Genomic DNA, 13,490 nt, shown 5'->3' with positions numbered 1-13,490 from the left:
ATTATTAAATTTCATTATTATATTTTTGGTTGTATGGATGTACTGTACCTTTACCAGCCTGCGCTTTCCACCTTTCTCTATTCTGATAAACCTCTTCGTTCCACAAAGCCTTGAAGTTCTTAATGTCCACCGTCAGCAGAGAGCTTTGTCCTGACGAGCTGCTGTCGGATCCCATGCTCTTCACACTGTGCCTCTTGGCGTCGTCTGAGGTGATACTGTTCAGACTAGATGGAAAATGTATAGGGAAGCAGGGAGTTAAACAAGATGAAGACTGCCAGCATGTTCACAAAGACAAATGTATTCAAAAGTATTGAACAAATTAAATGTTGACTAACAACGCAACAATGTTATGTGTTGATATTTATGAACATCAAAATGTTGGTTTTATACATTTTATAACATAAACAACTTTTGCAAATATACATAATGGGAATGCCTTTGATTGGTCCTGGCCCTGACATTATCTAACCCTAACCATCTCACCACTAGTCATAGGAAAAATAAATCACATTTCAAGCGCACATTTATCATAGGCCTAAAAACTTTTTTTGTCTTCCTCCTGAACATTAGTCTGTAGTTTGGTATGCTGAGATAAACATCAATACGTTTTGGGCACAGTCTCCTCTGTGACCCGACCAGCCCATGAACCATATTTGGAAGTTCAACTTCGTTCACATTCTTCCTTTACATTCGTGCTGCGGTCGCAGCTGGATATAGTATTTTCAAGATGCAGGGATCTGATGAAAGATGCTGTCAAGTTGCATTATGGGAAATGTAGAACACAGGGTTTATTGAGTCTGACACATACTAGGAACCAAAAGGCAGAATATCTTGCCCTCTGCGGCTTCAATTTTGACCCTTCTTTTTCAAATGCCCCCCCCCCAACTTCATGGAAGTGCACTATTTTGCTGGGATATGAATGTCTGAACACAATTTCATGGCAAATGATTATCCACATATTTGAAAGCACAAATGTTAACCTCATGGTGGAGAAGAAAAGCCAGGGGACAGGATTCATCGTCTGAGTACTATGAATGTCTGCACTCAATTTCATGGCAATCCCTCAAATAGTTGTTGAGATATTTTAGTCCAGAACATCAAACCCACAGGCCGACATTGCCATCCATTTGTGATGTAACTAGCTTAGCTAAAAAAAAAACCCTGAACTTTCAGATTCAGTGGCAAAGAAGAAGAAAGGAAGAAAGGTAGATAACCAGCGGCAGATCAGACACAGTTACAGCTGATTGAAAGCAGCTATAAATGCTGTGAAATAACAGTCCTAGGAAACACATAAGCACCCAGGTGTGTACATACACAACGAGACTGCACAAGTGGCAACACTATCTGAGATTTCCACTTGGTTAGCTTCGACTGGAGGCCCACTGAGTGATGCTAATGACTGCTGTTGTGGAGAACGGGGAGGCTGATATTGATGTGCAGGTGCAACGGAAGATGCAGACTCCCCAAGTAGTGCTTCATTTTCTAATGAGTTCACTTTAAAAAGCACAAAGTTTAAACAAATAACAGAGTCAAATTATCTTTTTCAAGATAGTTTAAATATTAGTAACGCAAGAGCTAGTGGAAAGTACTTTCCTATTTGTTTAGTTTCAAAGCCTTGCATATACCTGATTTAGTAAGTGACTGGAGGAAAAGTACTGGGCCAATTAATTAAACCAGTGGAGATGAAATAATTTCCTTTTGTTTCTCGAGAGGGTATTGTGTATGCCAATTCAGCACTGAGGCCCATTCTTGATCAGGGACAGAAAGGCGAACTTGACTAGCATCTCTAAAATATCAATTTCAAGGTGTGTGGCTCTGGCTGATGAAAGGTGGAGACATTTCCATGCACAGAAATGGATTACTCATGGAAGACTCATCTGCTGTATGCAATACTCCCATTAGATATGCTGTTATTGCAGAAGAGCTGTTGAGGTTTAATCACATCACTGCACGAGCAGTTACTCAGAAAGGTATGAGAGGCGGGTACAAACAGTAACTTTTCCATCTTTGATTAACCAGGCTGGTTGATTAAAATTCACTGAGATATGCACAGTGTCACCCACTTCCTTCTGCTGACAAGCTTGCAAGAATCCAAACTTTTTGTTTCTAAATGATGTCTCAGAGAATGCGCTGCAGCTCACCTTGAGCGTCTAAATCCAGCAAAACCTGCATGGGAGGCCTCGTCAATGAGCGGCGTGACAATACGTTCCGTCATGTCCGTCAGGACAGTGAAGGTGGGCACCACAATGAAGTCTATGAAACCTGGAGACACACAAGTATCAGAGAACATAATGTCACTTTATACATATATACATTCTTTATTTAAGTGTTTGAATCGAAAAAAAGAAGCCCAGAACAATCACATAACGCTGGAATTTATAAAAATTCAGATTAAAAAATAAGTCCACAGGTATTTCCTGAATGTTAGAAAATGATCAAATCTGAGATACAAAGAGAGTATTTAGGTGTCAACCCTGTCAAGGACTAATCTCCTTTTGTCCCATGTCCATCTCACTTCTCAAAATCTTTACAGTTGTCCCATTCACTTGATCACTAATCAAATCTTTCTTTTCTTTCAAAATGCAGAAGGTCTGAGCTGACCAAAACGTCTCAGTTGCCTTCAATTATAACTGTGCATTCATAGCTATTAAAGGATAGGTTTGCATTTTTAAGTCTACTTTAAAACAATACTCATATTCCTATGTGTACATTGACATTGGTATTAGTCGCTGTAATGGTCATTCGGTTCATACTGGCTGCAAAGAGATCCCTTCCTAATGCTATTTTAATGTAAGAGATGGATGACAAAATGCAAAAATGCACTCTTAATGCTAAATGTGGGCATTTAGAGATTACGATTTACAAGGAACAAGTGAGTGCTTTGCACATGCTGCCCTGGATTTGGCCTGTCAGGCAACATACAGGCTGGCTTGTGTTCTGTGGTGGAAGATGTTGGGAAGTTGGGCTTTATTAACATCAGAGGAAGGACCGTAATCACTGCTCAGGGCTGACAAAAGTCTTGCTACCTCCTCTGCATGTTTTCTGGTAAAAAAATACATTAATTGTATGAATAATAAGAATATATATAGAATAAGAGAGTAAAGGACAGAGCTGTTTGTATACAGGAACACTAGCAATTTACATTGTACTCACAGAAGCATACTATTATGCAGGCGTTGTACGTAAGGATGGAGGAGCCACTCACCGATCTGGGACTGTGCCACCATTGTGGACTTTCGGTCGCAGAGTGGAGAGAACGGCAGGCCGAGCTCTGCTTCTTTGTCCCCCTGGAAATACAGCAGTTTCCTCAGTCAAAATCATTCTCATTCTTTGGTTTCAACAAAAATGTACCCCACCCTCCAGGCACACACATACACACAACTGACTGGCACTCACATGCAGTACACCATATGCTCACACTTCTATCAACAGGCCTTGGATATGTCTGGACCCCGCCCCAAGTGCTTTTGGGCCACAAATGTGTTTCATTTTCTCTTCTGATTTGTCACAAACAGATGAGATGTGGAGTCGGGAGGCAATGTTCTTTGAGAAGCTATTTATCGGCAATTCATATCCCGAGAGACAAAGGCCTTGCGAGAGCAGCCACAATAACAATAGCACTAATAATGAGAACAATGTGGATTAATAATGGAAGAGATGAAAGCAATGGAACCAGTCAAACCTCTGTCCTTCTTGTTGACATTTACAAACACACAATTTATTATTTATAGCTAAATGCATTGTTTTATCAAAGAGGTTTTGTTCTTCATTTGAATCTGCAATGGCACTTTGTCATGGCATTATTTTTTTAAATGTCAGTGAGCTTCAGTGCCTGCAATTAAACTTATGAATATGACTGCATATATCACTAAAGTAAAGTGCTTTGGGGGGTAGAGTTTTGCCAAAGCCCCCTAATATCATTGTTATTTTGTTATTGGTGTTACACTACAATACATGCATGGGACTGAATTGGAAAAATAAATAGCTTTGGCTGACATCCAGCCGACAAGCAGTACAATCCTGAAAACCAGCACCAAAGGAGCGTCAGAAAGCAACATAAGTGTCCTACTATTTTGAGAAAAAAGATGAATCAACTCTACTTCAAATGGAGTGTTTCATCTTTTGGCAATCCTAAGAAATCCTAGGAAAACAGTTCCTCCAATACTCCACAGCTGCTCCAGTAGAATATATGTTTTCACATAGCAGGAAAAGCACAGGTGTAATTTAAACAACAATGAACATTCATTCTCAGCTTTTGAGCCAACGTGACAAATTCCATGAAAACCTGGCGAACTCAATCTGACACGAACAGCGACTAAATGGATTGTTTTGTCCACAACGTTAATAATGTCTGCTTTTTATTTAGGTTTTCCAGCTCAAGGGCCCTAGAGTTTTGCATGCTAACTTAATGGCATTGTTTACTGGGACACTCAAATGGAGTGGTGACATCATTAGTGTTTCTGTCTGACTGTTTCAACTGTATGGTAGAATTATATTGCATTATACTATGAAGGTGTTTTTAATAATAAGTCTAACTCCATCGATATAAAGGGAAAGTGGACAAAATACTAGATTTAATGTAGGATTGTTGTACTAGACAACATTGGTTATATGGCATGCATTAGTTATAACTATGTATACCTAAGATCCGGATCCATCACACCCTGGACACAACCTGTTCCAACTTCTCCCCTCTGGTAGACGCTACAGAGAATTGTACGCCAAAATGAACAGACACAGGAAAAGTTTCTACCCACAAGCCATCATTATGACAGGAACAATCTCTGTGCAATAACCCTGTGACTCAAACATACACTGTACCTTTAAATTATTTATTTTCATTGCTTAGATTCAGTTTTCTTTTTAGAACACATAAATATAATCACTAAAAACACAATGCATGCTGTTCATATTGTATATATGTACAGATATGTTGTGTGTATATATAACACAAATATCTGTACATAGTCGTTTATCTGTAGTAGTTCTCTCTGCATGCATCTGAACCTCACATCTTCACTGGACCAGCCACTCATGATTTACTCTGTGACCTGCCTGGTACACCCACTCACCTGTCTGAAGAACTCCTCCAGTAGGGAGGTGGTCCAGCGATGGTGGAGGTCCCAACTTTTGGCTGGATGGCTGATGTCTGCTGTGTGCAGCAGCAGGGACAAGGCTTTGGGCTTGTCAAGGCTGCAAAAGAGATGAGACAAGAGAGCAGATTTTTTAACACAATATAAAAAACTTTAGTCTGCCACAGAGTATCATTCATTTGTCATGTTGTTTTCTTAAATTATCCTGTACACCGGCGTGTAGTGTTGAGTTTTTTTTTTAACAGAAAAAGCAGCCAAGTTAACAGTTAACAAATCTCTACAAAAAAAAAAAAGCATAACAGGCGCAGCAGAAAGGTTCTGGAGGTACCCTAATAATATGAAATAAGATCACTTTTGTGTAAAAATACACCTGTATGTGGTAGATCCAACCTCTGCATCAACTACACCATCAAGACAAACAGACTTCCAGACAAATCCCCCACAAGGATATTGAACAATATCAGTCGGGAGAAGGATACAAGAAAATGTCCAAGGCACTGAGTGTCCCTGAAGACAGTAGGGTCAATGATAAAAAAAACTGACAAAATGTGGCACAGGTGCAAACACATCTACAGCAATCTGTTCACAAAAAATTGACTGTCTGTACAAGAACAGCACAATAAAATATTAAAAAGTCAAGGAGGGGGAATTTTTCTATAGACACTGAGCAGTATATGCTCAGCATGGTACCAATACTGCCTGTTTCAGGGTTTCTACCAGGGTAAAAATGTCTCCACTTTACAACTTGTATGTCACACTTACAACAACCAAATGTCAATGTTCATGGTTATTGTTTTCAAGATAGAATGTAAACCTAGCCTTTAAATGCAACATGTGCAGAACTGGATACAGTTACTAAGACATTACAAGATAGAATTGGGGCATGGGGTGAAAATGTTGCAGGCCATTACATTTAGTGCAAAGAATCTGTAGTGCATAGTAGCAGTATAAACCCCCCATAGCTGCAGGTTACCTAATAAAGATGCATAGATATTAGATGTTCGAGATGTAAAGCATCCTTAAAACATAATAATTTCTAATTAAAGGATTGTTGATATTCTGTATTTTTTATATTGCCAACAAATCCCATGAAATACCAAAACCAACAATGTGTTAGTTTCTCTCTTGATACTTCTTGGACTTCCCTAACCACAAGCCCATTTGTTTCTATTGAAAATAAATAAAATCTTTATAAATGGCTAACAAATATATAGTTGCTGTCACATTTGCAACATGAGCAAATAGTGCATCCGTTAGGGACTATTGCCAGTGGTGAATTAACACACATTTGGTGTATGTGGGATTAACTCAAAATAAACTACATTGTTTCTGTTCATGGCAATAGAGAAACCAGCCAGTACAACAGTGTAGCTCATTGATGTGTTTTTAATAGCTTTTGGGCAACAATGAACCTCTATGGAACAGAAGACAATACTTAGTATTGTATTATTGTGATCAATTCATTGTTGGTTTTGGTCTTTTCATGAGATTTGTTGACAGTAAGACATCCTTTAAGTGTTGTGATGGCACTGATCTCATGGAGGCACCCTCAAACTGCTTATTAAACAGAAGCTGACATATAAATAGACATCTACTAAAGTGCAGACAGACACATTCATAGCCACCTAAAAACTGAGAAACACCTCCATCCAAAAGGAGAGAAAGACAAAAAAAATCCCCTCTCATCAAACTGCTTCCATTAAGCTAATCGGTTCTCTACACTGGAACATAGTGTGAAGATGCTTCATTTCACCTCATCAGACATCAGTGGTGTCGGAGATTTCACATGATAACCATATCAAAATATTATGTTTAATGGACTGGAGCATGAATTGACAGACGTATACTAATATGGAAAAGAGGCACATAAATGAAAACGCACACACAGACACACACATAGACACACACAAGGTTAAACAGAGGTGAGAAGGACTAGTTCAAATTTCCCCTCATTCCATTTGTGGCAGATTGGGTCTTAAAGTGCACTCTAAGCAGGCCTGGAGCACATGGGTTTGAAATTACTTCACATTAGAGTCTATTCAGCATTACAGCTGCCTGCAAACTGCAATCTCTCATTCATGTGCATGAGCGTGTACCCTATACTGTAGCTTCATGATTACCTTCCAGTCAGCACTCTTTGGTTTTGAGGTATATTCACATATATAGGAGGCATAACATTGTTGATTCCTACACATGCTCTCAGGAAGCTGCTTATTTCCATATCACTGCTTTCTGAGCAGGTTTTAGTTTTAGTTTTCTAGTCGTGACAAGTGCTGTGCTTTATCACAGTAAAAAGAATAGCCTGAAGGTCAACTAGTTTCTTACAGCCTTCTCATCAGTGTTGCAGCCGCATCAGCAGTGGTGACTCATCACGTCATATGATAGTTTGCTTGATAGCTCTTTTTTATTTCTGTTTGCAAACGGCAGTTCTGTGTCTGCATGCAGAATAGCCCCAGCTGTCAGTCTTTGTAGAGGGTGCTCAAAATGTGAGAAAAGGAAGTTCTGGTTGTAGTCTGATAACCTTGGCTGCAGCAAAAAAAATAATAGAAATATATATATAACATATTCACTACCTGTTTCGAATTCACCTGGCCTTGTCTTCCTCAAATTGAGTTCAATCTGGCTGAACTTCCACATGCTAATTTATGTACTTAATATAATATTTTTAATTTGGGGGATTTGGGGGGTCCACTGTACCAAGTGAGACTCTCTAGCGACCACTGTGACCTGCAAGGCAAAGGTCACGTGATAAACAGAAGAGAGGAACAGAGAGGAAGGTGTCAGGAGGTTACTTTTGGGCAGTCTTACTAGCTTGTCTACTTGCACTGTAAAAAATGTAAACACAGAAAATCCAGATCTCAGGAAAACATGCTAACAGCTTAGCTCATTAGCAGAAGGGCTAGCTTAGCTACTCCCTTCATCACATGACCTTCGCTTTGCAGGTCATAGGGGTTCCTCAAGAGTCTGTGCAAAAATAATAATAATATTATAAACAAATAGAATATATCCTTGCTGTATCTCGTTTAATTCATCTTGTGGTCTATCTTGTATTATTGTAAAACTAAATTCCTCCAACTCTCTTTGAGGTCTGCTTTGAATTACATGTGCATTTATTTGGCAGCCTTCCTGTTTGGTCTCCTAAACATTTTATTTGATCTACAGAATTAAGTTCGATTTAACTGTGGCAATCTTAAGAAGTCAAACTGTGTGTTTCAATCTTAAAATAATTAAGTTTTATTAAACAATGATATGTGGGGAGCTTGTGATCACATCCCTAACTGAGCCTGATGAAGCATAAGTTTTAGGTTAGTCCAGAGCTGAGATTTTTAGTGTGCAGCAAGCCCCTCTTTTATTTTTGAGTCTTCTCACAACACCTGCACTTGACCAGCACTTGTCTGAATTATACTGCTTTGCTGATTCATGTATTTCAGACTACAAGCAGTAGAACGGGAGTGCTGGTAAAGACAGTATTACATAGTTTATGGAATGTTTAAAGCTGGTCATCTTCGCTATAGCAGCCTACAGTGTGCCAGCAAGTCTGCCAGCAATATTTCTACCACCGGCTGTTTTTCACTGCAGTGTGCAAATAGATTTCACCATGCCAAATCCGGTGTGACTGCAACATAACTCTACTGCAGACTTACAGCACAAAAACACAAACTACCCTGTGTTTCTGCCTAAAAGGGCCCGTAGTAATACCCTACTGTATAGCTGTACTGGGTAATGGATGACATTTGGTCCTATTTGGTAACAAAATACTACTTTGAGTAAAGAACACCTAAGCAAAAGATATCATTCCTTGTTTATTTCAGTCGATTTGATATCAACATGAATGTTTGTTGTGTTCCTCTATGAGTACACCCTTCAGGGCAGGGTTAATTGGGTTGTAAACAGCGGGTGGTTAGTAAGCAGGGATCTGATGGCAGGGTTAATGAAGATGGAAATTGCTGGGGCAAGGGCAACGAGTGTAAACAGTGGCAAAGAAAAAGGCAACTGACCCCTCGGGTTGTTGTAGGAAGTTTTTCATGGCCTTCACCTGCTGGAAGTGGCAGGACATATCTGTTGCCAGCACCATCTCCACCACCAGAGCTCGCAGCTCTCTGGATAAAAACAAAGGACAGGACAAAAAAAAGGAAAAAAACATAAGCCATGTGCTGTATAATGAACTGTCAAACTCGAGGGTAATAAAAGCCGACTTATTTCGGAAGTCAGTAAAGTAAATGAAAGGAGCCAACACAGTTTTTGAGAGCTATTTATAATTTCTGCTTTGACAAGTCCCAGCTTACACCATGAGAAATCGGATTGCAGCTGTCGCCTTTAATGTATTATCATACGTAACGGTTCCATTTAGAACAAAGTTGTTGGACCTTGAAGGTAATCCAACTTTTCTGATTTTCACTTCACCAAACATGGTTGTTAATCTTGAAAAATCTGAGATAAGTTCTCTTTGGGCTTTGAACAGGTAATATGTACATTGTGAGACTGTTCTGCTTGACCTGGCTGGTTTCCACCTGTCATATCTGCTTATATATCTGTCTCTAGCTGTTCTCTACCAAATCTCTGTCACTTAGCTCTTTATTTTTTTTTTTACTCCCTTTCCATTGTTGTCTGTCAACCTCCTCACTGACCTCCAGTCATCCTTGGAGAGGTTGTAGAGGATGTTCATCTCATCGTCGTCCTGCAGTAGGCGGTAGGCTGCGCTGACATGGTGACTCTCCAGCACTGAGCGGTCATTGTACAGGATAGCTGTGTCTGACCTGTCAAAGAGAAAGAGAAAGCAAAAATCTTTCATTGATATATATTGGAAAGAACATTAGAAATAGAAGAATAGAAATAATGGACCTCTAGATGCTGCTAATAATTTATCAGCAGGTCTGCTGAAAAAATAACACAAGAAGGGTTTATGCATTACCTTTACTGTTCTTTAAAATATATAAAGCAATATTCACAATGGCATACTGGATGTATGCAATAAAAAATGATAAGAGAGACGTTCTAAACTTTTTTTATGAATGCTTAAACCAAATGAGAAAAAGAAGAAATTTGTGATGATAAAGATTATCTGGTTCAGTGAGGGTAAATTTGTGAATTTGTTTCAAAATAAGACATGTATCAAGTACATAAAAGGGCAATATTATTTATATAAAGTTTCAAGAGTTTAACTTTAAAGTAGTCTCGCCAATTTTATGAAGACTTGTAGAAAATCAACAACACAAAGTTGTATTATAAAAAGAAGGATACATTCAAGAATAATATAGGATATAAAGGGTCAACAAAATGAATAAATTATAACCTAAAGTTTTGTTGTTATGTGTTCTTTCCAACTCAAATTCTTAAGGGCATGAAGTTTGGAGCTCATTTGGACTCCCTTCCTGCCTCAGTGTTATTACTGCACTGCAGGCGATCTCAGTGTCAATGTAAAGCCCCCTTTCTATAAATGAAAACATTGATCGGGTGAGTCGGTGCCATGCATTTTTAATTTTATGATCCATTACCTTGTCTGAATGTGGAAGTTGTTTGTGGTCCCCGTATGCTCGTAGTCGTGCACCGCCGCCGCAAAGATCATGGCAAAGATCTCAAGCTCAGTCAACCAATGCTGGAGGCAAAGGAAGAGGAGACGAAGAAGACGAGGGGGGAGGGAAGAGGTGGGGTGTGAGGAAGCAAGGGGAGGTTGAAGATAAGGTAGGAGGAGATGGAGGGGGATATTAAGAGTATGTAAGTAGTATATAGAAAAGGGGAGGGTGTTGAGGAGGGGAAGCAACGAGATGGAAAAGACAGATGTGGACAGAAAGAAGGAAGGGGAAATAATGAACACAAGATGAAAGAATGGACAGAAATTAGAGAAGAGAAATGAGAAGCCAGTGAATGGAAAAAAGGGGAAAGCAGGGAATGGTTCATCACGTCATAAAGATGTAAAGTAGAAAAGTGATATAAAGGACGCCGAGAGAGGTATTTGGCATGAGGAATACATTACAGTCAGGGATGAAAGGAAACAAATGGGGAGGAGAAGATAGAGGAAAGGTCAGCAAAGCAAAAAGGAAACTTTAGATAAGACAAGCTCTATTGAGAATCACATTTTAAACTGTCGCTTTAACACTCCTCCTTACTCTTTCCCTTTCAGACACTGTCTCAGTCTGCTTTGTCACTGTTACCAAATATAAATGAAAAAGTCATGCTCTCTTTAATTTTATTAATCTTGTCACAAGGTAAGACACATCATGCTTTTCCTATTTAGGTCAAGTTTAAAGAGGAGGATGTTAAAGTAGCAGCAGCTCTTTAGCTCATCATTTTGGGAAATACTCGTTTTCCTGCCAAACGTTACTTGAGAAGATCAATACCACTCTTATGTCAGTCTGTATTAAATATGAAACTACAGCCAGCAGTCAGTTAACTTAGCTTAAGCTTAGCACAAAGACTGGAAGCAGGGGGACAAGGGTCTGGCTAGCTGTGCTCAGCACATGCATACACACAGACATTTTTACACTTCAGTTTTTGTATGGATTAAAGAAAGGAGATAAAACGTAGGTGGATTTTATGACCTTCAAACAGAGCTAGAATAGCTGTTTGCCCCTCTTCCCAGTCTTTATACTAAATTAAGCCAACCAGCTGGTGGTGGTAGCTTCAAATTCACATTTTTATGTTCAGACATTCACAAGCAATAGCCAGTTTGGTACTGCCCAGCATTTTTTATTCAAGACCAAAACCAATTTTCCAAATAAAATGCTGTGTGAGTTTTAATAACCAGTAGATGTCACAGATATACTACATTAAGCTGGCATGGAGCCATTTACAATCGAAACTATCCTGACTATCTGGTATAACAATTATATTGTATGTGTGTATTATTCCTACAGCCATAGGGTGCAGCTGGCTCCATGCTTTAGCACTGCTGGTGTGAATTCACCGGGGATGCAGGCTCACAGGAAGAGAAATGTGCAGCCATTCAATGACAAGAAGGAGATTTGGATTCAGTGGTTGTTTGAAGAAGGAGTCTATGTTATTTAGATATTTCGTTTTAGTTTATATTTAAAAATTCAGTCAGCACTTTTTTGTCAACATATTTTACCTTTGCTATGGAAAAGAAAGTTATTGACAAGTATATTTTGTCTAAATTAGCACTACAGACATGAGAGTGATAACCTGACTGCACCAGATGGTTTGTTACACAGAACCATGGGAAAAACTCTTACTGAATCCATTCAGGAGAATATACATATTCATAAATATACATATTTTTAATCCAGAAGTGCTCTTCTTTAAAATGAAGAAATACTCTTAGATACTAGATACTAGCAGTATCTATGCTACCCTCTTTAGCAGCTGCCTTTGTTGTTTTCAAGCAGTCACTTCTCTCTCACATCGTCACACACACCTAGTGTTAAAGTGCCAGTACTGCCAATAGTTCCTCATAGGACGCTGATTGGTCTGAATAACTTTTACAAGAAAGTGAGTAAGCATATTTCCCAAAATGTCGCAGTATTCCTTTAACTGCCAGAAAAACGGTAATTGTGAAAATTGTGTTTCTTCATATAAGCAACACCCACATAACCACCTGAAAAATAAAGACATCAGTGGCCAAAAGAATTTGAATTATATGGACTGTATAAGCATGTGTGTGCATGTATATGCTTTTTATTTATGGGTGTTCATGTTTAATCTGCGAGTGTATGCAGCAGCTGCACACCTGTGAGTGGGCATTTTCCTTTGAGATGTGCATGCATCTGAGTGCACTCACGTACACAGAGTGGGGATTTAGCTCAGGAAGCCCAGTCGATATTGGTGACTAATCAACAGTGGGGGATGGGGGAGTCATTAAGAACAGAGGGGAAGGGAGGGGGCAAGATGGCCGATCCCTCAGTATATTTCTTCATGGGGCCGGCTTTATGAATGACCTGTTGATTGTTGATTTAATGGAGTCTGGAGGGCCCACGAAATGATAGATGCTGTTCTCCTGCTCCCCCAGGAGCCCGTAGTTCTAGCAGTAATGTGGTTTACTCTGCAAGGCACTGCCCAAAGAAACACACTATGTCGACAGCTGTCGCAGCCGCCTTATTAAGGTGATTAAATAAAAACACTGGAAGCGGGGGCGGCCGGCTGGTTGGCTGGTTGGGGACTTTGAACTCTTTAGCGAGGCTAGTGTTTTTTTTTTTGGAATGAAAGCAGCATCAGAAATGCCCTAAAGTCACTCTAGTGGGATGGAGGGAAATATAGGTTACCAGATGGAAAACGAACAAAAGCAACTTGAAATTTGAAGAGTAGAAATGAAGCAAGCAAAAAAAACAGAAAACATTTGACTTCAAATGTTGGACAATAACCATTAATAAGTCATATTTTGACAGATATTCTTAAAAATGTGGGTTGATTTTCTCAAACATGCCCCGAGCAAGACTGGGATTA

At 39.3% G+C, this 13,490-nt stretch overlaps 1 protein-coding gene across 1 annotated transcript in view; it reads right to left on the bottom strand.

The window, feature by feature from the left end:
• Positions 1-13,490, bottom strand: part of pde1cb (phosphodiesterase 1C, calmodulin-dependent b) — a 91,555-nt gene that overhangs the window by 4,804 nt on the left and 73,261 nt on the right. The window contains exons 9-15 of the mRNA XM_035671476.1: positions 10,589-10,689; positions 9,722-9,850; positions 9,092-9,193; positions 5,073-5,193; positions 3,206-3,287; positions 2,142-2,262; positions 49-224 (exon numbers count right to left, since the gene is read on the bottom strand). Coding sequence (XP_035527369.1) covers positions 49-224; positions 2,142-2,262; positions 3,206-3,287; positions 5,073-5,193; positions 9,092-9,193; positions 9,722-9,850; positions 10,589-10,689 — 832 coding nt within the window. The remainder of the gene's footprint in view (positions 1-48; positions 225-2,141; positions 2,263-3,205; positions 3,288-5,072; positions 5,194-9,091; positions 9,194-9,721; positions 9,851-10,588; positions 10,690-13,490) is intronic.

The sequence above is a fragment of the Morone saxatilis genome, unplaced genomic scaffold (genome assembly GCF_004916995.1).
Source record: "Morone saxatilis isolate NCDOM2014 unplaced genomic scaffold, NCSU_SB_2.0 Contig23, whole genome shotgun sequence".
NCBI classification, from domain to species: domain Eukaryota; kingdom Metazoa; phylum Chordata; class Actinopteri; family Moronidae; genus Morone; species Morone saxatilis.
Note: the sequence above shows the minus strand (reverse complement) of the source record. Positions and strands in the feature narration are given on the sequence as shown.